Source organism: Cetorhinus maximus, chromosome 19 (genome assembly GCF_964194155.1).
Source record: "Cetorhinus maximus chromosome 19, sCetMax3.hap1.1, whole genome shotgun sequence".
Classification (NCBI taxonomy): domain Eukaryota; kingdom Metazoa; phylum Chordata; class Chondrichthyes; order Lamniformes; family Cetorhinidae; genus Cetorhinus; species Cetorhinus maximus.
The window spans coordinates 87,438,484-87,464,552 of NC_135897.1; the positions used below are offsets into that span (position 1 = coordinate 87,438,484).

Here is a 26,069-nt window from a genome sequence, read left to right on the forward strand (position 1 = left end):
CTAATGACATTTTTCCCCTACTATTCCTCATCTCCACCCAAACCGATTCTTCATCCTGACCTCCTGAACCAAGGTCATCTCTAACTATTAAATCAATGCCCTCTTTGATTAACAGTGCTATCCCTGCACCTTCACCTAGCTTCCTATTCTTCTTGAATATCATGTACCCTTCAATATTAAGGACCCAATCCTTGTCGTCCTGCAGCCACATCTCTGTAATTGCTGACAGATCATATTTACATACTTCAATGTGGGCCTTCAATTAATTTGCTTTGTTATGAATGCTACATGCATTCAGATAGAGAGCCTTCAGTTTTGTCTTTTTCTTACCTTTGTAACATCTAGCCTTGACTGTTGATGTATTCTTAGGTTTTTTCTCTCTGTTCCTTCCTGCCATTCTCTGACGCTCATTTCTCATATTACTATTTTGCTCTCTTGTCTTGACTCTATCACTTGAATTGCTACCCAAGCTTGATCCCTCACCCATCTTGTTTAGCTTAGAGCCCTCTCTACTTTCCTAGTTATGTAATTTGTGAGGACACTCGCCCCAGCATGGTTCAGGTGTAAACCATCCTAACGGTACAGCCCCCACTTCTCCCGGTACTGATGCCAGTGCCCCACAAACCGGAACCTGCTTCTCCCACCTTGCAGACTTCGATTTCATCCACACAGGCTGTGAGCACCTCAAACCTGTTTGACAATTGCAAAGCCTGAGGCTCCTCCCCTACTGTCTGCTCGGTCCCACTCCTGCCTCACTGACAGCCACAGCCTCCTGTCCCTCATTGCTGACCAAACAGATGACCCTCTTCTAAGAGGTGTGACTGTCTTCTGGAACAAAGTATCAGGCATTTCTCCCCCTCCCTTATGTTGCGCAGTGTCTGCATTTTGGCTTCCAGGTCAATAATCCTGATCCAGAATTTCTCAAGCTGCTTACACTCCCTGCAGACGTGTTTGTCATGGATCGTCTTGGCGTCCAAAAGCTCCCACATCTCACAGCTGCAACATAACACCTGTCCCGCCATTCTAAGCTATTTATTTAGTAAATTTACTTTAATTACTTTCTTCCTATGTATGGTGCAATTTACTGTGCTTATTGAACGTTAAAGGTTCTATGCTTCTTAACTACAAGGTATGTGTTTCAGATGTTTGTTTAAATTGCTTTATTTTTATTGCCTTTTTTTATCTTTATTGTTTGATTTTAATTTTAAAGTTTTCAAATTTTGGTTTATTATTTTAAAGCTTTAGTTCTTTTTATTTATACCTTAACCTTAACGCGCCCACCCTAAGCTGGTTTCTCACACACACTCCCTTAGACTGAGCACTTACCGGCCAATCAACTTGCTAGCTTCCAGTGATGTTATAGTTGCTTTTTTTCTCTCTTTTTCCCGGACTGCAGCTTCACAGCAGCTGAAACAGTGAAACAGCGTGCTGCTCAGCTCCTGACTGTCCCCTGCAGCTCTGCTCCGACTCCCAGCAAGAGGATGCTGATTGGTTGGCAAGTGGACTCTGATTGGTAGAGGCATTGCCATGGAGAATGCTCCAGGGAACGGTCAACTGCCAAGCTATTGTTTAAATTCAAACCAGGCAGGTGGACTCTGATTGGTCAAGACATTGCCATGGGGAATGAACCAGGGAATGGCTGACCCCCCCAAGCTTTTGTTTAGTTGAAAAAGGCACAATGCATGGACATGATCCTCCTGTCTGCAAAGGACAGGGCCCTATGTGTCAATGTATATAGCTCCTAGCACGTGTAAGTGAGCTCCAATATCTGTGGACTCTGGTGCAAGGTATGAAATTGGCCTGATTTAGGATGGAATTGAGACTTTGCCTAGCAAAGCGACAGAGAGAAACTGATTTTGTAAATGTGAGATGTCATACTGGTGGATGAGGATGGGTAAAGTTGTACCATCAAGGACAGAGAAGCCACAGGAATAATGGGCCAAATGGCTTCCTTCTGTACTTTATCATTCTGTGGTTTTAAACACAGTAAGTAATGTGGTGACAGTAAGAATATTAGTAGGACATTCAACCCCTGGCTCTGCACCAGAAAGCAATTAGATGACATCTTAAGCAACATTTATCCCTCAACCAATGCTTAAAACAGATTATCTGGTAATTATCTCATTGCTGTTTGTGGGATCTTGCTGTGCAAAGTTTGGCTGCCGCATTTCCTGCATTGCAATGTAAATTACATGTACTTCATTGGCCATAAAATGTTTTGGAATGTCCAGAGGTTGTGAAAACTGTAGAAGTAAGAGTTTTTTCTTAGTTTGGGGCTGACCTGCTCCACACCTGCATTATCCTGTTCATATTCCCTGATGCTCCACTCCAGCAGACTTACGAACTCAATATAAGAAATACTACATGGATCACAAAAGGCTAGTATGCAGGTACAGCAAGTAATTAGGAAAACTAATAGAATGTTATCATTCATTGTGAGGGGAATTGATTACAAAAGCAGGGAGATTATGCTTCAGTTATGCAGGGCACTAGTGAGACCACATCTGGAATATTGTGTACAGTATTGGTCACCTTATTTAAGGAAGGATGTAAATGCATTGGAAGCAGTTGAGAGAAGGTTTACCAGACATCACCTGGATTGGGCAGGTTATCTTATGAGGAAAGTTTGGACAGGCTAGGCTGGTATCTGCTGGAGTTTAGAGGCGACTTGATTGAAACATATAAGTTCCTGAGGGTTCTTGACAGGGTGGATGTGGAGAGGATGTTTCATCTTCTGGGAGAATCTAAAACTCGGAGTCACTGTTTAAAAATAAGGGGGTCGCTCATTTATAACAGAGATGAGGAGAAATTTTTTCTGAAGGTTGTGAGTCTTTGGAACTCTCTTCCTGAAAAGGTGGTGGAAGCAGAGTCTTTGAATATTTTTAAGGCAGAGGTGGATAGATCCTTGGTAAACAAGGGGGCATTAGGTTATCAGTGGTAGGCGGGATGCAAGATTTGAGGTTAATATCAGATCAGTCGTGATCTTATTAAATGATGGAGCAGGCTCGAGGGGCCAAGTGGCCTACCGCTGTTCCTTGTTTGTTTGCTCATATGCTGTGTGTAAAATGAAAAACTGTCCGTGCACTGACATTACCAGCCATCAAAAACACATGTGTGCGTCTAACCAAAGCTAGAATTCTTTCATGACTTCTTTAAAAAAACCTTACCACTTTTAAACGGGCGCTGCTGAATGCGAATTAAATAGACAGGCTGTGGTTTTTACAAGTTTAAAGATCTCAGGGATCTGGCAGCATTCCCTCCACCCCTTTGGCACTTTGTCCAGTAGAGTCTTTAAAACGTTCTCAGGGTAGCACGCTTGGAGTAGGCATTCTGCTGAGACAGCGCCAACTACCCAGTGTCCTCTCTGATACTGCAGTGCATTGCCAAAAATCAGCCCCCCTGTGTTCAGCCGTGCCAGGCCAGTGTGGGAAACCTGTGCTCTTGGCACATTGTCGGCTAGACTCTCTGCTGCAGTGCTGCTCAAATCAACCCTCTTCAGTGAAAAGGAAGGGTCCAGAGGTCGGGGATGCTGCCATTAGCATCATCTCGGTGAAGGCCTTCGGGAAGCCTCCTCCTCTCCTGGTAAATTGTCTTTCTTCAACTACCTGCCCAACTTCAGACTTACTGAAAGTGATGTAAACCCTTTGGCACAGAGCCTGTTGTAACATCAGGGAGTCCCAAGAAAAGTTCAACATAAATTCCTTGATTTCCTTTCCGACTTTCTCGGCCCTTTCACTTGCTCCTCTTGTCGGCCTGTTTGTTCCGCAGGTGCCAACGACCCTCGGGGACTTCACTCAAACCAGGTGGAGTGAACATATTTTTTGTTAGCTAAGGGCATCAAGGGATATGAAGCAAAGGCTGAGGTGCAGATCACCCCTGAGTTACGAAATAACTCCCATTTCTACAGTACTTCCTGCAATCTCAGGATGTCCCAAAGCGCTTTACGGCCAATGATGTATTTTAGACGAGCAGTTTGTGTCATTCTGTAGGAAACGCAGTGGCTGATTAGCGCACAGCAAATTCCTCCAAAATAAAAATTGTGATAATGACCAGTACCTGTAAATGGGAGAGAACAGGATCAATTGTGATGGTTCCCATGGCCAAAAAGCCTTGCTGAGTGAGGTCACTCTCGTTCACAACACTCTTTGGATGAATTGGATGCGGCACTGCGAAGGTGTGCTAAATTGGTCCCTGGGATTGGGGGGTTGTCCTGTGATGAGAGGCTGAGTAAATTGGGCCTATATTCTCTGGTGTTTGGAAGAATGAGAGTCAATCTCATCAAAACATATAAGATTCTGAAGGGGTTTGATAGAGTAGATGCTGAGAGATTGTTTCCACTGGTCGGGGAAGCTAAAACACGGGGGCATAATGTTAGGATAAGGGGCCGATCATTTAGGGCTGAGATGAGGTGAAATGACTTCACTCAAAGGGTTGTGAATCATTGGAATTCTGTACCCCAAGAGCTATGGATGCTCCATTGTTGAATATGTTTAAGGCTGGGGTAGACAGATTTTTGGTCTCTGAGGGAACTAAAGGATATGTGGAGCAGGTGGGAATGTGGAGTTGAAGCCCAAGATCGGCCATGATCATATTGAATGGTGGAGCAGGCATGATGAGCCGTGTGGTCTACTCCTGCCCCTATTTCTTGTGTTCTTGTGTCCCTGGATCACGGTTAAGAGTGGGAGCCCTGCCTGTTCCTTGTTTATCCACTGTAGCCCTCTACTCCTGTTCAGATTATGATCAAGTAGCTGAGCACTGCTAGTGCTAGCGTTAGGAAGGAGCAAGATCTTGCATTGATATAACACCTTTCACCACCTTGAGATGTCCCAAAGCACTTCACAGCCAATGAAGTACCTTTTGAAGAGTTAACATTGCTGTACAGTAGGAAACATGGCAGCCAATTTTGTGCACAGCAGGATCCCATAAACAGGTAATGACCAATGTATTTTTTCAGGATGTTCGTTGAGTAATAAACACTGTCCAAGACATTGGGGATAACTCACCACCTCTTCTTCAAACTGATGCCAGGAGGGTGGATCGAGGCCTTTGTTTAGCTTCTCATCCGAAAGATGGCATTTTCAACAGTGCAGCACTCCCTCAGTACTGCACCGGGGAGTGTAAGCCTGGATTAGGTGCCCGAGGCGCTGGAGTGGGTCTTGAACCCACAACATTCTGACTCCTGAGGCTGAACTAGGGCTAACACCTCAATCCTTTGATCTGTGTAAGCTCTCACAATGAACTGTAGGATTGGTACTCGGACTGACCTGCTCCTCATGTCTCTGTGCTACACTAGTTGTCAGGCTTACCCTGGGGCGTCTTTTTTTTCTCTTCAGAGAGCAATTTTTATGAGGCTCCACTCCTTTCTTGAGCAGAACACCAAATGGAGCAGCAGAATTGGAATCCTCCTGAGTTTTGTTTTCAAATTGCCTGAAAATTGCAAGCGCCACAAATCAGGTCCACAAGCCATTGCACCCTGTAACCTACATTGCACTCGTGCTGAATCTAGCTCCAGGTTTGGAGGTCTTGCTTTGAAATGTAGATAAATAGAATAATACAGCACAGAGGAGGTCATACAGTCCACCGTGCCTATGACAGCTCTTTGAAAATGTTATCCAATTAGTCCCACTCCCTTTGCTCTTTCAGCGCAGGCTTGCAATTTTTACTTCCTTGTATGTATTTCTCCAATCCCCTTTTGAAAGTTATTATTGATCCAGCTTCCATCGCCAGTTCAGGCAGTGCATTTCAAGATGACAAGAACAAGCTGTGTTTTTTAAGAAAAAAATTCTCCTCGCCCCCCCACCCCCCCCTCCCCCCTCCTCTAGTTCTTCAGTCAATTATCTTAAACCTGTGTCCTCTGGTTGCCGACCCTCCTGCTGGTGGAGACAGTTTCTCCTTATTTACTGTCTCAATTTGGGGCACCTCTGTTAAATCTTCCATTAACCTTCTACGCTCTGAAGAGAATAATCTCAGCTCCTCCAGTCTCTCCACATTGACTTTTTACTTCCTTCGCATTCTTGAAAATCAATTCAGCAGCTTACGCCTAGCGTACTGAAGCATCCTCCGTCTCAGCAAAGCTGCATCGGGACATTAATATTTATGACAGGAATAGCGAGAGCGACTGCTGAGGTCTTTTTGATGTTTCTTGTTGACTTTTCAAATATTTTTTGTTCTAAGTGAGAAGCTGTCTTGAAAGGGGAAGAGGAATTCCCTGGATATCGGTCCTTGTGCCTTCCCGGGGTCTTCCACAACGAACCTTCAGTCGGAGAGAGGGGAGATCATGAGAATGGGTTTGGTTTTCAATCTGAGGCTGCACTGCACCAGGGAGTGCCGGGGAAATGAAGAGGTTGATAGAAAAGGGTTAAAGCTCATGGAGGAACAGGAGGTGGCCATTCAGCCCCTCGAGCCTGATCCTCCCGTTCAGTCAGTTCATGGTGGATCAGCACCTCAATTTCATTTCCCCCATTACTGCATTTCCCATTTAGCATGTCATAAGACAGCGTACCTCAGGTATCATATTTATCACACAAATCAACTTGGAGAACGGTCAGTAGATTAGTAACCGAAGCATTGCTCCTCCTATCTGCCTGTACATTTACCTTTCTGTCCTGGATCTGCTTTTGTATCTATTTATCCACCTATTTATCTGTCACTCTATCTGTCTTTCTGTATATCTGTCACTCTTCCTTTTTGTTTTTTGTTTTTTGCCTTGTCTTTCCCTTGTTTTTGACAACTAATTCACAATCTTATATAAATACTGGTCTAGCCAACAACGCCCACATCCTGTGAATGAATAAATAAAAAAAAATGTTCAAATATTTAGTTGGACATTACATTTCGATGCAGAAGAGGCATTAAAAAAGTCAAGCTTTTCTGATTGTTCAAATAATCATGTGATTCTCCCAACTATGAGCACCGCACTATGGCCGGGACTTCCAGTGGCAGCGAGTCATTCAACTGCCTGTTGACGTTGGCGGGACTGGAAGATCCCGCCAGTGGGAGGGACCAGAAGATTCTGGCCTATATCCCCTTACAAACATGCCTATGCAGTAGAGATATATAAAAATGACCAACTCAACAACCTAATATTTTGCTAATTCCAATAATTTATAAATCTTTTGATCCTATATTTGCTCTATATAAAATGCATGAGGAACATTTCCCCAATATTTATCCAGTCCATCTTGCATCTGTTACATAAGACCTTCGATTCCTCATCTCGTTTCCAGGCCTTTGCTATCGCACTAACTCTCTCGCCCTCGGTGGGCGCACTAACTCTCTCGCCCTCGGTGGACGCAGTAACTCTCTCGCCCTCAGTGGGCGCACTAACTCTCTCGCCCTCGGTGGGCGCACTAACTCTCTCGCCCTCGGTGGGCGCAGTAACTCTCTCGCCCTCAGTGGGCGCACTAACTCTCTCGCCCTCGGTGGGCGCACTAACTCTCTCGCTCTCAGTGGGCGCAGTAACTCTCTCGCCCTCAGTGGTTGCACTAACTCTCTCGCCCTCAGTGGTCGCACTAACTCTCTCGACCTCGGTGGGCGCAGTAACTCTCTCGCCCTCAGTGGGTGCAGTAACTCTCTCGCCCTCAGTGGTCGCACTAACTCTCTCGCCCTCAGTGGGCGCACTAACTCTCTCGCCCTCAGTGGGCGCACTAACTCTCTCGCCCTCAGTGGGCGCACTAACTCTCTCGCCCTCAGTGGGCGCACTAACTCTCTCGCCCTCAGTGGGCGCACTAACTCTCTCGCCCTCAGTGGTCGCACTAATTCTCTCGCCCTCAGTGGTCGCACTAACTCTCTCGCCCTCAGTGTCGCACTAACTCTCGCCCTCAGTGGTCGCACTAACTCTCTCGCCCTCATTGGGCGCACTAACTCTCTCGCCCTCAGTGGGCGCACTAACTCTCTCGCCCTCAGTGGTCGCACTAACTCTCTCGCCCTCAGTGATCGCACTAACTCTCTCGCCCTCAGTGGGCGCACTAATTCTCTCGCCCTCAGTGGGCGCACTAACTCTCTCGCCCTCAGTGGTCGCACTAACTCTCTCGCCCTCAGTGGTCGCACTAACTCTCTCGCCCTCAGTGGTCGCGCTAACTCTCTCGCCCTCAGTGGGCGCGCTAACTCTCTCGCCCTCAGTGATCGCACTAACTCTCTCGCCCTCAGTGGGCGCACTAATTCTCTCGCCCTCAGTGGGCGCACTACCCTCTCCATTGCTTTCCCCACTTCCTGTTTTTGGCCTCTCTGGTCTGGTGTTGCCATCCCTTCAGGATTGCCTTGGTGTCTTCGTGAATTAGAGATCAATCTCCAGGACACTGCTCTGAGCAAAACCCAAAAGAAAAATCCAAAGGGGCATACACAAACATTGTGGGTTTTTAAAAAAAATTTCGTACGAGTAATAAAATATTGGACTGGAGTGTGGTTTGACTGACATACAAGAATCATCCAATCTGGTGATGAAGAGCCTTCTTGCTTTCTGATTGGCTCTAGGGAAGGTGGGGCACTGTGATGATGGGTGTGTCAGGTGACCTAATGTGAATGTGTGGGTGGGACCATTGGAATCTTCACCAAGACAAAATGTAACTATCACCCCTTGACATTCAATGGCATTGGCATTGCTGAATCCTCCACTATCATCATCCTGGGGGTTACCATTGACCAGAAACTGAACTGGACTAGTCATATAAATACTGTGGCTACAAGAGCAAATCAGAGGCTAGGAATCCTGCGATGAGTAACTCATCTCCTGACTCCCCAAAGCCTGTCCACCATCTACAAGGCACAAGTCAGGAGTGTGATGGAATACTCTCTGCTTGCCTGGGTGAGTGCAGCTCCAACAACACTCAAGAAGCTCAACACCATCCAGGACAAAGCAGCCCGCTTGATTGGCACCCCATCCACAAACATTCACTCCCTCCACCGCCAATGCACAATAGCAGCAGTGTGTACCATCTACAAGATGCACTGTAGGAATTCACCAAGGCTCCTTAGACAGCACCTTCCAAACCCACGATCACTACCATCTAGAAGAACAAATGCAGCAGACACATGGGAACACCACCACCTGGAAGTTCCCCTCCAAGCCACGCATCATCCTGACTTGGAAATATATTGCCGTTCCTTCACTGCCACTGGGTCAAAATCCTGGAACTCCCTCCCTAACAATGCTGTGGGTGTACCTACACCACATGGACTGCAGTGATTCAAGAAGGCAGCTCACCACCACCTTCTCAAGGTTAATAAGACATGGCAATAAAGGCTGGCCTAGCCAGTGATTCCCACATCCCATGAATGAATAAAAAAAAATCCAAACAGAGTTGCAACGCTACTCTCCAGCCATATATGGCTCTCCTGCACTGATTCTCTCATTGTCAATCTGTGCTGCTGATGCTCACAGCATCCAATTGTGTCCACTCCCCATTTCCAATGACATGGGTCACCTGCCAATATAACTATATATTTTTCCACAATTCCATACCTCGTCGCTCTCTTAACTTCCAGAAGCTCTTCCTTCCCACTCTCTCCCTTATTCTCCTTCTTGTCATTGTCAGCTATGGCTCAGTGGTAGGACTTTGGCCTCTGTGTCAGTTGGTTGTGAGCTCAAGTTCCACTTTAGCCACTTGAGCACACAATCTAGGCCAATACTCCTAGGCTGATATCTTATGGAGGTGACCGGGGTCTTGGTCACTGGCTGAAGAGCCAACGAGAGCCCCTCATCCTTTCCAGGAAGACCCACTGCATTAAGTGTCAATCAGGCATTAAGTGGGGCAGCAGTGTGCCTTTACGAGGATCAAGGACCCCAGGGGTGGAGGTCCCGCCCACTAAGAGTTGTCAGCCAATCAGAGGCCAGTGGGAAGGGGGTGACTGCTGCTGTGACGATGCCCACTCGAGGCCAGGATCATTGTTGAATTGTGGGGCATGGGGGGGTGGGGGTGAGGGGTCAACAGCAAGGTCAGAGGGGTCAGTATTCCTGATGACAGGTCCCTCTCAGGTACTGAGTACCTTTTGAACGAGGGTCCCCTCCTTGCCCACCCCTTGGGTTCCCACAAGCAACTCTACATGGGATTGCTTGTCATGCTTCCCACCATGCAGCCCCATCCCCACCTGCCGCTGGGTTAATAGCAGGGTCGGCAGGATGAGGCATTTAAGTGGGAAGCAGTTGGTCGTTGAGGGGCCTCAATTTGGCAGCAGAGCTGGAAAGTCATCCACGGGCTTTCCGGTCCCACACTTAATTGGGATGGGGGCAGGAAGCGGGCGTTGTCACCACTTGCCACCCTCATGTCTGATCAAATGCTCCATCCCCTGCCCCTCGCCACTAAACTTGTTGCCGTGGAGGACAGAAGATTGCGGCCCCGGTGGTGTATCGAAGGAGTGCTACACTGTCAGAGGTGCCGATGTAGCGTTAAACTGAGGCTCTGTTGGCCCATTTGGGTGGGCGCAAATGATCCCGTGGCACTATTTTAAAAAGGGACGGGGGTTTCTCTTTAGTGAACTGGTCAGCGTTTGATTCTTGACTAGAATCACTTAAAAACTGACTGTCTACTCGTTGCCACGTTGCTGTTTGTGGGAGCTGGTGGTATCAAAGAGTTTGCTGCATTTCGCACATTACAGCAGTGACGACACATCAGAGTGTACTTTATTGATATTGAAGCTTGTCTTTGGATAGCCTGAGGTTGTGAAAGGTGCTATAGAAATGTAAGTTGTTTCATTTTTTTTTCCCATGATGCTCTCGCTTTGCCTTTCCTCCTCTTCCTCACAGCCTCCCTCACTCCCTCATAAAATGTTCCCTGTGAAGTGTAGTGAACTATTGCAGGCAGAAAAGTGATCACGAACACTAACTCACTTTTATTTTTCTCTCCTCCTGTGGAAAGGAATACGAGAAGAAGCAGCTTCCGGCGCAGGGTCCGTTCGATGGGGAAGGTAACTGTCGGGTTCATCCTTTTGTGTTGATATTTCTCCATGAATGGCGTACGGACATGATGGTGCAAATGTTTGTGACTGAGGCCTGGTTCATGTGCGTGAGATGACCTGGTCATGATGCAAACTTTCACGGCTAACGCTATCAATTCTGGAAGAGCAGTCACTTAAATTCACTTCAAGGAAAGGTGTTGAACCCTAAGATGAGCTCACGAGGATGTGAAACTGTGTTTAGACCCAAAGGGCCTGGAATGGGTGTCAATGGTAATCTTCCCTCATCTCCTTTTGAGGTGTCTCCCCAACCATCCCTGCAGGAAAAAAGCTGATGTGACACTCCTCAAGTGGCTCTTTGGCCCAAACACGGCTTCACATAAACTGAAATGCAGGAGATTAGCGAATGTTAATCAGCAGGTTTAGAAACCTCACATCTCAAGGATGGTATTAGCTCAGGAGGTCCCTACGAGTTAGCTAGAGTCTAATTGACCTCAGCATGTACCTCCTTAATTAGCTTATCTCAGGATTTTGTTTTATTCGTTCCTCAGATGTGGGCTGTCGCTGGCTGGGCCAGCATTTATAGCCCGTCCCTAATTGCCTTTGGGATGGTGGTGGTGAGCCGCCTCCTTGAACCAATCCATGTGGTGTAGGTACACCCACAGTGCTGTCAGGGAGGGAGTTCCAGGATTTTGACCCAGTGACAGTGAAGGAACGGCGATATATTTCCAAGTCGGGATGGTGTGTGATTGGAAGGAACTTGCAAGTGGTGGTGTTCCCCTGCACCTGCTGCCCTTGTCCTTGGAGGTGGTTTAGGTCACGGATTTGGAAGGTGGTGTCGAAGGAGCCTTTGTACGTTGCTGCAGGGCATCTTATGGATGGTACATGCGGACACTGTGCACCGGAGGTGGAGGGAGTGGACGTTGAAGGTGGTGGTTGGGGTGTTTATCCAGCGGCCTGCATTGCCCTGGATGGTGTCGAGCTTCTTGAGTGTTGTAGGAGCTGCACTGATCCGGGCAAGTGGAACTTATTCCATCACACTCCTGACTTGTGTCTTGTAGATGGTGGACAGGTTTTGGGGAGTCAGGAGGCGAGTTACTTGCTGCAGAATTCCCAGCCTCTGACCTGCCCTCGCAGCCACAGTATTTAATATAAAAGCAAAACACTGCAGGTGCTGGAAATCTGAAATAAAGACAGAAAATGCTGGAAAAACTCAGCAGGTCTGGCAGCATCTGTGGAGAGAGAAACAGAGTTAACGTTTTGAATCCGAATGACTCTTCTTGAGAGCTGCAGTTTAACCACAGTATTTGTATGGCTTAAACGTACATATTTTGCTTAAATTTCATAAGGTTTTGGCCTTCATTGCAAGATCCCAGTCCTCTAAGCGGATGGGCGATAAGGAGTTGCTTTCTCCATGACCTATTTACATATGTGAAGGGACCGAGTTGTTTATTTATCGAATTACAGAGGATTAAGCGAGGAGCATATGATTCATTTCCCATCAATCAATCCAAATGGATTCACCATCTCTGGGGGGGGTGGGGGGGAATCACTTCACACACCCCCTTCCAAAAGCTGTCACCCTATTGCGAGTGCAATGCCCCTACAAGACCTCCACACCCCCAAATCTGCCTCCCATTCCCAACAGCATAGCCTGTGACTCAAAAGTGAAAAAAGGTCCATGGGAAATTTGCCAGACTATTATAAATGCCTAACTTTTAGTTTGAGAGACCACTCATTTACTTGAAATGCTAGTGACAACATTCCAGAAGGAAATCATTGGAATAGAAGTAAAACAAACAAGGAAATCACTTGAGGATGTGATGGTGTGCAGTACAAATGCAAATTTTTATGTAGTATCCCTGGGCACATTGCTCGTAATGCTTTTCAAATTTTACATATTCTTTCATGGGATGTGAGTGCCACTGGCAAGTTCAGCATATGTCGCTTGTCCCTAATTACCCTTGAACTGAGTGACGGATTTTTTATTAATTGAATCTATATTCCACCAGCTGCTATGGTGGGATTTGAACCCACGCCTACAGAGGATTTGCCTGGACATGTGGATTACGAATACTAGTGACATTTCCACTACGCCACTGTCTCCCTCTAGCTGCCAGTTGGCACTGGGCTAATTTTCAGCTTCACCCAGCTCAGCAGTAGTCTGGTGAATATGGATCACTGACCTGTTACCAGACATCTCTGAATTTTATTTCCGTTCATTTCAATGAGGGCAAAAATGTGCCGAGTCCTGAAAGCGGATGGGCAGGAGATCAACTCCAGCACAAGACCCATGTGGTGTGGTCGAGTTAATAATGTCCAGTGCTTCACTCAATGCCCTCGCTGTATCTCCCCACCTGCTGTGAACAATGCCCAAAGGATTTGTGCTTCCCAGACCTTTGTTTCCTCTGGTCGTGTGCTGATGATTAAATGTTTGAGATAATTAAAGGATTTGATTGGGTAGACAGAAAGAAACTTTTTTATTCCCTCCCCCCCACCCCCGTCTGGTTGGTGGAGTCTAGAACAAAAAGGGGGGAAAGTCTTTAATAGTAGTGCCAGACTGCTGAGGGGTGACACCAGGAAGCACTACTTCACACACGCAAGGTAGTGGAAATCTGGAACGCTCTCCCGCGAAAACCTGTCGAGGCTGAGTGTCACACAGAATCTCACAGTGCAGCAGAGGCCCTTCGGCCCATCGAGTCTGCACCGACACGTGAGAAACACCTGCTCTACCTACCTAATCCCATAGCCTTGAATGTTATGACGTGCCAAGTGCTCATCCAGGTACTTTTTAAAGGGTGTGAGGCAACCCGCCTCCACCACCCTCCCAGGCAGTGCATTCCAGACCATCACCACCCTCTGGGTAAAAAAGTTTTTCTTCACATCCCCCCTAAACCTCCTGCCCCTCACCTCGAACTTATGTCCCCTTGTTACTGACCCTTCAACTAAGGGGAACAGCTGCTCACTATCCACCCTGTCCATGCCCCTCATAATCTTGTACACCTCGATCAGGTCGTCCCTCAGTCTTCTCTGGTCCAACGAAAACAATCCAAGTCTATCCAACCTCTCTTCATAACTTAAATATTTCATCCCAGGCAACATCCTGGTGAATCTCCTCTGCACCCCCTCCAGTGCAATCACATCCTTCCTATAATGTGGCGACCAGAACTGCACACAGTACTCCAGCTGTGGCCTCACCAAGGTTCTATACAACTCCAACATGACCTCCCTACTTTTGTAATCTATGCCTCAATTGATAAAGGCAAGTGTCCCATATGCCTTTTTCACCACCCCACTAACGTGTCCCTCTGCCTTCAGAGATCTATGGACACACACGCCAAGGTCCCTTTGTTCCTCAGAACACCCGTGTGTCAGTTGAACATTTCAAACCTGTGATGGATAGATTTTTTTTTCAGGCCAATGTATTAAGGGTTACCGAGCCAGGGTGGGTAGATATAGTTGAGGCACAGATTAGCCGTGATCGAATTGAATGGGCAGAACAGGTTTGAAGGGTTGGATGGCCTCCTCCTATTCCAGTGTTCTTGCTTTTGTTACATATGTTTGTGCAAAGGGAGTTTCAATGGGATTAACAGTTGCTTTGGAGTAGTTCAGTACACAAAGGCAAGTTTACCCAGATAAAATGAAACTAAATGGCATGGTTTCAAACTGTATCAATGCCTCACCTCAAGGTGACATAATTGTGATGGTGACGTGGCTGTTGTGCCTGATTTTCCTTCCCAAAAAAAAGAAAGATTTTGATAAGCCGACTTATTTTGGAGAGGGCGACCCTTTTAAAGGGGAGGTTCCGGCCTCCGTGAAGGAACCCTGTGGCAAAACTTCATAAGGGATTTAATGCAAGTAATGGCTAGCTGGGTCGGTTCCAGAAGTTAGGTACACTATGTTCTCTCTAGAGTTACCTTGTGTTTTGAAAAGAACCTCAGTGATCCATGTAATTGATATGTAATAGACAGCAACATTGGTGCCAACAATCGGTTAGTTTCTCGCCATTCCATTGGTGCAGGTTTTAAATGGTTCCCCCCCCTGCAGAGAGTGCGGCCTTTTGTCGTTCAGCAATGCTTCACTTTGCTGCCGCTGCCTAACATAGAAAACAAACACAAAAAGGTGAACATGCAGGCGCAGCAGGTACTCGGGAAGATAAATGGCATGGTGGCCTTTATTGCAAGGGGGTTAGAGTATCAAAGTAGGGTAGTCTTGCTGCAACAATTCCTCAGGGTAGTGTCCTCGTCCCAACCATCTTCAGCTGCTTCATCAATGACCTTCCTTCCATCATAAGGTCAGAAGTGGGGATGTTCGCTGATGATTGCACAATGTTCAGCATCATTTGCGACTCCTCAGATACTGAAGCAGTCCATGTCCAAATGCATCAAGACCTGGACAATATTCAGGCATGGGCTGACAAGTGTTAAGTAACGTTTGCGCCACACAAGTGTCAGGCAAAGACCATTTCCAACAAGGGAGAATCCAACCATTGCCCCTTGATGTTCAATGGCACTACCATCATTGAATCCCCCACTATCAACACCCTGGGGGTTATGGTTGACCAGAAACTGAACTAGACTAGCTATACAAATACTGTGGCTAAAATAGCAGTTTAGAGACTAGGAATTGTGCAACTAGTAACCCACCTCCTGAATCCTGACTCCCCAAAGCCTATCCGCCATCTACAAGGCACAAGTCAGGAGTGTGATGGAATACTCCCCACTTGCCTGGATGAGTGCAGCTCCCACAACACTCAAGAAGCATGACACCGTTCAGACAAAGCAAACGCTTGAATGGCACCACATCCACAAACATTCACTCCCTCCACCACAGTAGCAGCAGTGTGTACCATACACAAGATGCATTGCAGGAATTCACCAAGGTTTCTTAGACAGCACCTTCCAAACTACAACTACCACCATCTAGAAGGACAAAGGCAGCAGATAGATGGGAACACCACCACCTGGAAGTTCCCCTCCAGGTCACTCACCATTCTGACTTGGAAATATATCGCCATCCTTTCACTGTCGCTGGTCAAAATCCTGGAACTCCCTTCCTAACAGCACTGTGGGTGTACCTACACCACATGGACTGCAGCAGTTCAAGAAGGCAGCTCACCACCACCTTCTTGAGGGCAACTAGGGCCCAGCCAGCAAAACCCACATCCCGTGAATGAGTAAAATAAAAACTCTACAGGGCATTGGTGAGACCACACCCAGAGTATTGGTCTCCTTATTTAAGGAGGCATATGCTTTCATTGGACACAGTTCAGAGAAGGTTCACTAGTTTGATTCCTAGGATGAAGAGGTTGTCTTATGAGGAAAAGTTGAGCAGGTTGGGTCTATACTCATTGGAGCTTAGAAGAATGAGAGGTGATCTTATTGAAACATATAAGATTCTGAGGGGGCTTGACAGGGCAGATACCGAGAGGATGTTTCCCCTTGAGAGGCAATCTAGAGCTCAGGGACTCGGTTTCAGAATAAGGGGTGTCCCATTTAAATTGGAGATGAGGAATTTATTCTCTGAGGATCAGTAGTCTTTGGAATTCCCTGGCCCAGAGGGCCATAGAGGCTGGATTATTGAATATATTCAAAGCTGAGATAGGTTCTTGAACTTTATAGAGGCGTGGAGAGTTATGGGGAACAGGCAGGAACGTGGAGTTGAAGTCAAGATCAGATTAGCCATGACCTTATTGAATGGTGGAATAGATTCAGTGGACTGAATGGCTTACTCTTGCTTCAGTTTCTTGTGTTTTTAAGTTCTTAGAGCACAGGAGGCCATTCAGTCCATTGTGCCTGCGCCAGATTTTGCAAAGAACTATACACTTAGTCCCACTCGCCCACCACCCCTTCCCCACCCCCATTCTTTTCGGGGTTAGATGGGAATGTGGAAATCGAAACTCAAGAAGGTCAGCCATGATCTTATTGAATGGCAGAGCAGGCTCGAGGGGCCGAATGGTCTACTCCTGTTCCTACTTCTTATGTTCTTTCCCTGAGCTTTGCAATGTTTCCTTTTTAAGCATTTTTCCAATTCTTTTGAAAGGTAGTATTGAATCTGCTTCCACCGCCCTTTCAGGCAGATCATAGCAACTCACTATACGAAAAGAAACCTCCTCATTTCACTTCTGGTTCCAGTGCCAATGATCTTAAATCTATATCCACAGGTTACCAACCCTGCTACCAGTGGAGACAAGCTCCGCCTATTTACTCTATCAAAGCCATTCATAATTTTGGACACCTCTGTTAAATCTCCCCTTAACCTTTTCTGTTTGAATGAGAACAATCCCAGCTTCTCGAGTGTCTCCACATCCCTCGTGGTTCTGCTGTCTTCTCCGCATCCTCTTCAAGGCGTGGGTGAAGCAGTCATGAAAAAGAGGCCATTGAGTTTGTTTTTCCAATGTCCCATCCTCAAGGCCACGCTTTCTGGCATCTCCTCCCAGGGGCTGTAACTTAAAAGGACCGTTGGCAAACGTTTTCACCACATGGAGTGTCAAACCTATGCCTGATCCCATCCCCATTTAACTTGCATGGATTTATCCTGATACTGGATAGTGATCATTGGTCCTGGTCAATTTTCCCCTTCATTAACTCATGGCTATTGAGTGGACTGCAGAGTTACAACTAATTCCATGGTGGAGATCAGCAAATTCTTCATAGCCTGGCATTGGGGCATTCTCAGGATCTGTATGGCATGGTTCCAAAAATACCCACTCAGCCATAAGGTTTTATTGATATAGGTAAAGTGCATTCAAACCAGGATTGATCAGGTTGGTGTGGCAGTTTTGCAATACCTTGAATTTGTTTCCCAATCCATTGGTAGCTGACATAATGAACCAGTGACCCTCTGCATATTGAGCTGCTGACCTGAGCTTGTTGCCATCAACAATTTAAGAAGGTGTGGAATTAACAGAGGCCATTTGGCCCATCAAGCTTACTCCTACTACATCATTATGTATGAGGCGCAGAGCAGCCATGGACTTCTTGAATGGCGGAGCAGGCTTGAGGGCCCAGTGGCCAACTCCTGTTCAGCCTCTTGTAGGCCATACCCTCACTCATTTTATTTTCTTGAGGAAAATCTCCCCTGTCACATGCCTGAAAAGTTTCTCCAGTAAATTTCTCAGTCCCCATAGCTCCTTTCCTTCTTCATCCCAATGCGACAGAAACCATGGACTGGATTTTACAGCCACTAAATTGGGTGGGCGCAAAACACGTGTGAGCATAAAAGATGGCATGTTGGCATCGGGCCTGCATTACGACCTTGTCATGCTTGTTTCTGATATGGCTGGAGGCGAGTGAGTGCTGAAATGTGATGCCTGCCCGCCATTTTGAGGAATCCAACTAACAAGCTGTTGAGCTTGTTGAAGCGCCAATTTAGTGGAATTTCTCTTTGCCCGCTGCATTTTTTTTGGGGCATCGAACGGGAAAAAGACTGGGGGGTGCTTTACAGTAGCTATGATGAGGCGGCACAAGGGTGGAGGAAAAGGCCTGTCACCTGGACCATGGCTGCATGTGGCAGCCAATTCTTCTGGTGGGGGTGGCAACATCTGTATGGTTTTGGACTTTATTTATTAACTTTTTTTTAAGCCTGCCATAAGGAAAACGAGATATCGAGAGAGCAGGGGCTTTAAAATTTGTGTAGCCGTGTCCGACTTCCTGTTCATGACACAACCTCTCTGCCGCATGACACAACCTCTCTGCCGCATGACACAACCTCTCTGCCGCATGACATCCCGGCTTGGACTCCGATTGGGTATGGAGCCCCCACCCCTCCCCCCACCAACCCCCCCGCCATCCGTCTTCGCAACGCTAATTGGCCGCCTTCCCGCCAGGCGGCTGCTCATTGGCCGTCCAAGGCTTGATTCGCTGAGCTGAGGCTGCGGGAGCAGGAGTGAGAGGAGCCACTCTCCACTCCACCACTCTCACCCGGCCAGTAACTGCAAAATCCAGTCCCACCACGTCCTAAGGAATATTAAATTATGCCGTTGGTCCTTTTCTGATAGGGCGAGTAGGTACCGACTGATCCCGATGACCACTAGAAAATCTTGGAGGCCAATATTAGTGGATTCGGATTACCAACCCTCTAGGAATGGCCTGGAGTCTTCAGGAGTCGAAGATTACTTTGCCAGCGCACAGCAGCGAGTAAAACCTGATGAAAAATCAAGGCTTTCTGCAAACACTTCTGTTTATTAGTTGCAATTGGAGATGGGCAAGGGGGAAGTTTGTTTGGCGAACAGTCAGGAATCATCCAATCAGATATTGCAGAGTCTTCTTGCTTTCCGATTGACCATGGGGAGGCACTGCGAGGGTAGACATGCCGGGCGACTAATTGCGGGAGTGTGGGAGGAGTGCTAGTTGGAGGTAGGAGGTTTGTGGTGAAATCTCCAGAAATACATTCAACCAGAGTCACAGCTTTATATAGTTAAGACTAACTCATGCATTTCCATGGTGCTAAACCTTTCACTTTAAATGAGTTAATGCCTCCAAAGAGTGAGAGAGCTAGCAGACAGCAGAAATGTCAGCCAAAGATTTCTGGTTATCAGAGCAAGGAGCAACAATAATAATTCCCTGGGTTACACTTTGGTGAGAAATGGTTTTTTCTCCATTCTAGTCAAACATAGGATGTTGGAGGGTCCCTATAGGAGAGCGAGGAAGAATGGCACTAATGTGGAGTGATTTGCAAGTTTCAGCTGTGGCTTACCGGCTAGCACTTGGACCTCTGAGTGACAAGGTTGAGAGTTCCAGTCCTCCAGAGACTTGACCTACTCCAGGTTGCTGCATCCAGTGTATGACTGAGGGAGTGCTGAACTGTCAGAGCTCCCATCTTCTCGTTGCGATGTTAAACTGAGGCCCCGTCTGTGGTCTCGGGTGGATGTAAGGATACCGTGGCACGAGAAGAGCCAAGGGAGTTCTCCTTGGTTTCCTGGTGAATATTTACCCTTCGACCAACATCTATGGATGCAGATTAGCTGGATCATTGTCGCTTTGCTGTGCGTGGGAATCTTGCTGTGTGCAAATTGGCTACAATGTTTCCTACATTGCAACAGTGACTACATTTCAAAAGATACTTAATTGGCTACGAAGCACATTGGGAACATTCTGAGGTTGTGAAAGGTGCTATAGAAATGCAAGTCTTTCTATTTACGTAAGGTTTTTTTTTGCAGAAAATGCAGTTCTTTATCAGAACTATAAAGAAAAGGCTCTGACACTGAATAACGGGGATTCAGATGAAGATTCGGATCAGAATGTGCAGGCGGAGGGGCAGAAGTCAGGCGATAGAATAATCGTGCAGTTCAAGCCAATCCGATCCTCATGGAGCCAGCTCTCTGTGGTAAGAGAAGACCTTTCAAGTTGTAACCCGTGATGTTTAAGTAGAGTTTATGTGCTGTCTTAGAATTGGAGATTGATACAATTATGCACGCTCATCCATGTTTTTGTTACTCTAAGACATGACCATTCTCATACTCCCCTCGCTGGTCTTCCACTTTGTTCCCCCAAGAAACTAGGGCTTGTCCAAAACTCCACTTCCCATGACCTAACCTGCACCAAGCCCCATTCACCCATAATCCCTTGCTCGTCAACTTAAACTGGCTCCTGGGCTGGCGCTGTTTGCGAATCTCTCCACAGCCTCGCCCCTCCCATCTCTGTAATCTCCTTCAACTCTACATCTCTCTGAGATCCCTGTGCTCCACCAGCTCTGGCCTTCTGCCCGATTTTCATGGTTTGTTACCAGCTGTGCCTCCAGCTGCCTAGGCCCAAAGCTGTGGAATTCCGTCCTTAAATCCCCACCTTCTCGGGGGCAATTAGGGATGGACAATAAATGCTGGTCTAGCCAGCGCTGCCACATCTCGTGAAAGAATTTTTAAAAAACCTCGCTAGCTCTCCACTTCTCCCTCCCCTTTAAGACGCTCCTTAAAGCCAATCCAAACCTTCAGACCAAACTTTTGTCCACCCTGTTCTAATATCTTCTTTCGTTAGGGTAGTGAAGCTATCCAAACGTTCATAGTCTGAGTGAAAGATATCTTTGAAAACCCATCTCTCTCTCTCTCTCGACTCCTTTTTTAAGTCATTTCTTTAAAACCTACCTCTCTGACCGACTCCTCTTGGTCATCCGGCTTGATAGCTGCTCGTGTGACTCGCTTTCAAATCTTGTTGGATAACCATCATGTGAGAAGCTTTAGGATGTTTTTCTGTGTTCAAGGCACCATATAAATACAATTTGTTATTTTTATTGTTGCTGGAGGCCACTGCTGCAATTGAGTCGGATAGGGTTGAGTCTTTGTTTGCACTGAGCTGACTGTTTTTAGTCCAATTGGTCGTAAACTACTGCAATTTTTCTTTATTCGTTCTTGTGATGTGAACATTGCTGGCAAGGTCAGCATTTGTTGCCTATTTTAATTGCCCTTGCCTTCCCTGTCTCTGGGCCAGAAGAGGAAAGAGAGAATTTGCACCATCCCATTGAGCTTGTATAGTGGTCAGTGTGGTCATGTTGGTTACAGCTGAGTAATGAAAGGAAGTCTTTCGCAACCTTGGGGCATCTCAGAGCGCCGCAGCCAACAAAGTACATTTTTGAAGTGTAGTCACTAAAATAACATAGGAGACGCAGCAGCCCATTTGTGCACAGCAAACCACTCCAAACAGCAATGAGATGGTAACCAATTAATCTGTTTTACTAATGTAGATTGAGGGCTACATATTGGTCAGGACAATGAGGAGGTCGCTCTTGTTCATCTTCGAAATTGTGCCATGGGATTCTTTACACCCGCCTGCGGGGAGACTGGGGTCTCACTTTAACATTGTAATTGACAGCTGGCACCACTGACAGTGCAGCATCTCCCAGTACTCCCCAGGGAGTGCCAGCCTGAATTATTGATTTGAGCACATGAACCCATGACCTCCCGACTCAGGCGAGAGTGATGCCCTCTGAACCACAACTAATAGTATCTAGGCAAAGACAATAGCCTGTACTATCTACAGGACAGGTTGAGGAATATTCTGAGGGCACTGACTATTGAAGCACTGGGAAGAGATCCCAGGCAGAATCATCGAAAATGATCGGAAAAGATTAGTATCCCAAACAGTTAGGTAAGGAGGAAAGGATATTGGGACTGCCTTAAATCTTGTACTTGCTTAGACTTGGGACATTTTACACACTAATGACACTACATAAGCGCAAGTTGTTGTCGTAGACTTGGCAATGAACCAGGCGGCCATATGTTAGCTGGCATTAAGGTAGCCACGGCAACGAAGAGGAGATGAGCTGTGAAGAATCATAGATCTTTCCATGGCGAAAGTGAGACAAAAGAAGTCGAGCGAGAACTGACTGAAGCGAGGGGCTTGTAATACTTCGAAATGTTTAGAAAACTTGTTAATCAGGAGTCTTTGTAAATGCCAGAAAGTGTTTAGATAGAGCAATAGATCCACGCAGTTTACAAAACGGCAATAAAATGCTAATGGGATGATACAATGGGCAACCTCTCGGATATTGTACTCCTTCCCCTCTCAGAGCAGGCTAGTGGTTTGGAAAAGTGAGATTAGGGTCATCTTCTTGCATTTGCAGTGATTTGGGAGATAACTTGAAGGTTGAATGGTTCGTTTTTTTGTTGCGCCATCTCAGAGAGACAGAGAGAGAGAGAGAAAGAAAAATAAACAGTCCGGTGGTTGGAGTCAGTGTGTTCGGGACGCTGCGTGTTACTGTGCACTGGAATTTAGAGAGCGAGAGAGAGAGAGAGAGAGAGAGAGAGAGCAAGCAAGGAGGAGAGAACACGTGAAAGAGAGACTAGACAGCTGGCCCCTTCGTACTCATGCATTTTCTGAGCACTGTCTAGTTGTCTTGATAGATAGACTCGCTGACAGTTCTAACACTGCTCAAGATGAGGGCAGCAAAGAAGGTAATGGCTTAACAGATTCTCTGCTTCTACTGTATGTGCTGCTGTTGGTATGAGCAGAAATGTAAATGGGTAAGGGGGTGATTCTTCATTCATCTCTTTTGAATTAAACATAGTGGTGGAGGCCTCCATGCCTGCACTAATCTTTATAGTAACTGGAGCGGATCTGCTGCATGAGGCTGTTAAAAGGAGACACTCCCAAGGAGTTTCATCTTCTGCCCCGGAAGATGTTTTGCTGTCGGATACAGTTCAGATGGGAGCAGTGCTCTGATATAAGACACACTGCTGCCGATGGTCTCTCTGTTAAAACTATCGGTTTAAAAAAAAGGTCTTTTGAGTTGCTCTTCATTTACTAGGGGTGGGGGTGTTGGTGGGCAGGGAGTGGATCGTGCATGACAAACCAAATTTGCTACATCAAAATTCAGGTGACAGTTAGGAAAAAAACAAATTATACCAGGTGGGTGATATAATTTCATTGCAGTCGGCGGGCTCTTGCTGTGTCTAAATGGTTGCTACCTTTGCCGATGTGACAGGAGTAATTACGTTTGAAAGCAATCCATTGCATGTCAAGTGCTTTGGGATTTTAAGGTAAAAGAAAACGGAATTGGGGTGCAGAATAAGCAGCCTATTATGCTCTCTCCTGCATAGTGCCATCTTCCAAGGCTCATTTTATCTCCATTATCTCCCTGATGGGGTCCACTCAGAGCTGAAGGAGACCTCATTTATAAAAATGCATTTCGTATTAATGCTTTGCCCCTGTGTGTTCTCAAGCATCTCTACATGGGCGATGCCATTTCGAAAGCTACGGCAAGCATTTCCATGCCACCCCCTACCCCTAAAGGTTGGCATGGGATAAAAATCATTCCACATGAGTTTTATGTTTTGCTTTGGTTGTGTATTTCTCTGGAATCTAGTAGCTCTGTCTCGGTGTTCTTCTGTCTGAATACCTTCTGTTGCAGTGGGAGAGGGAGCAACCTGGAATTTTTCAGCAGAGAGTGGTATACCACAGTCATGGCATGTTAATTTGAGCTCAGTGATGGCACTGCTGTTATCAAATCAGAGGGTGCACATTTGGGTTTACAGATCTCCTTTTGCGCGCTTGGGAACTGTGGAGATTCCTGTTACAAAGCTGCATTCTTTGTAATGTCTTTCTTGCGCTGTTGGTTATGGGATAGATGCTGAGTTTTGCACTCTGTCACGTGTTTGGGTTCTGTACTGAAGTGCCATATACGCACGGCCAGAACTCATTCCAAGGCAATCTGTGCAGTATGTTTATGGATTGGCGTTCCATTTCTGGCTCATCAGCTCCAATCTGAAGGAATTTCGGTACTTCCAACAAAGCAAGGTTTCCTAAGTATTACGCAGGAGTGTTCAGGGATATTATCTGTTCCAGTCCTGGGAATGTGGAATGAACTCGGTTGGTTGGAATATTGGATCTTGCTGTGCACATATTGGCAGCTGAGGCTGTCTGGTTACGAATGGTGGCTGTACTTCAAAAGCATTTCATTTAGCAAGGGTACAAAGGGATAAGGAGCACAAGCACGAGAATAGATTTGAGATGCAGCTACAGACATGATCTTATCAAATGGTGCAACAGGCTCAAGGAGCTGAATGGCTGAATCCTGTTCCTGCGTTCATTACATTTGGGATCTCTGGCAGATGTGACATAAGTACCAACTGAACCAATAATAACTATTGCTTTTTAAAACAAAATTGGGAGCAGGTCCTCCTAAAGTGGTCCAATCATTAAGGAGGTGCAGTAGTAAAGAGAGTTTTTTTTCTCGTTTATGGGATGTGGACATTGCTGGCTAGGCCAGCATTTATTGCCCATCCCTAATTGCCCTTGAGAAGGTGGTGATGAGTTGCCTTCTTGAACCGCTGCAGTCCATGTGGTGTAGTTACACCCACAGGGCTGTTAGGGAAGGAGTTCCATGATTTTTGACCCAGCGACAGGGAAGGAATGGTGATATATTTCCAAATCAGGATGGTGAGTGGCTTGGAGGGGAACTTCCAGGCGGTGGTGTTCCCAGGGGTCTGCTGCTTCTCCTTCCAGATAGTAGTGGTCATGGGTTTGGAAGGTACTGTCTAAGGAGGCTTGGTGAATTCCTGCAGTGCATCTTGTAGATGGTACACACTGCTGCTACTGGTGGGGGTGAACATTTGTGGGTGGGGTGCCAGTTAAGCGGGCTGCTTTGTACTTTGTCCTGAACGGTGTCAAGCTTCTTGAGTGTTGTTGGAGCTGCACTCATCCATGCAAGTGGAGAGCATTCCATCACACTCCTGACTTGTGCCTTGTAGATGGTGGACAGACTTTGGGGAGACATGAGGTGAGTTACTTGCTGCAGTATTCTGAGCCTCAATGCTAGTCCAGTTGAGTTTGTGGTCAATGGTAACACCCAGGATGCTGATAGTGGTGGATTCAGTGAAGATAATACCATTGAATGCCAAGAGGCGATGGTTAGATTCTCTCTTGTTGGAGATGGTCATTGCCTGGCACTTGTGAGGCATGAATGTTACTTGCCACTTGTCAGCCCAAGCCTGGATATTGCCCAGGTCTTACTGCATTTGGACATGGACTGTTTCAGTATCTGAGGAGTCGCGAATGGTGCTGAACATTGTGCAATCATCAGTGAACATCCTCAGTTTGACCTTATGATGCAAGGAAGGTCATTGATGAAGCAGCTGAAGATGGTTGGGCCTAGGACACTACCCTGAGGAACTCCTGCAGTGATGCCCTGGAGCTGAGGTGATTGGCCTCCAACAACCACAACCATCTTCCTTTGAGCTAGGTATTACTCCAACCAGCGGAGAGTTTTCCCCTTGATTCTCATTGACTCCAGTTTTGCTAGGACTCCTTGATGCCATACTCTGTTAAATGCTGCCTTGATGTCAAGGCCAGTCACTCTCACCTCACCTCTGGAGTCCAGCTGTTTTGTCCATGTTTGAATCAAGGCTATGATGAGGTCAGGAGCCGAGTGACTCAGGCAGAACCCAAACTTCATGTCAGTGAGCAGGTTATTGCTAAGCAATTGCTGCTTAGCAACACTGTTGATGACCCTTTCCATCACTTTACTGATGATCGAGAGTAGATTGATGGGATTGGCCGGGCAGGATTTGTCCTGCTTTTTGTGTACAGGACACACCTGGGCAATCTTCCATATTGCCAGGTAGATGCCAGTGTTGTAGCTGTACTGGAACAGCATGGCTAGGGGCGCGGCAAATTCTGGAGCACAAGTCTTCAGTGCTATTGCCGGAATATTGTCAGGGCCCCTAGCCTTTGCAGTATCCAGTGCCT

General features: G+C 46.6%; 1 protein-coding gene across 1 annotated transcript in view; it reads left to right on the forward strand.

Annotated features, from left to right (window-relative positions):
- Window positions 1-26,069, forward strand: part of LOC144694013 (rho guanine nucleotide exchange factor 26-like) — a 210,022-nt gene that overhangs the window by 17,024 nt on the left and 166,929 nt on the right. The window contains exons 3-4 of the mRNA XM_078564337.1: window positions 10,854-10,902; window positions 20,051-20,217. Coding sequence (XP_078420463.1) covers window positions 10,854-10,902; window positions 20,051-20,217 — 216 coding nt within the window. The remainder of the gene's footprint in view (window positions 1-10,853; window positions 10,903-20,050; window positions 20,218-26,069) is intronic.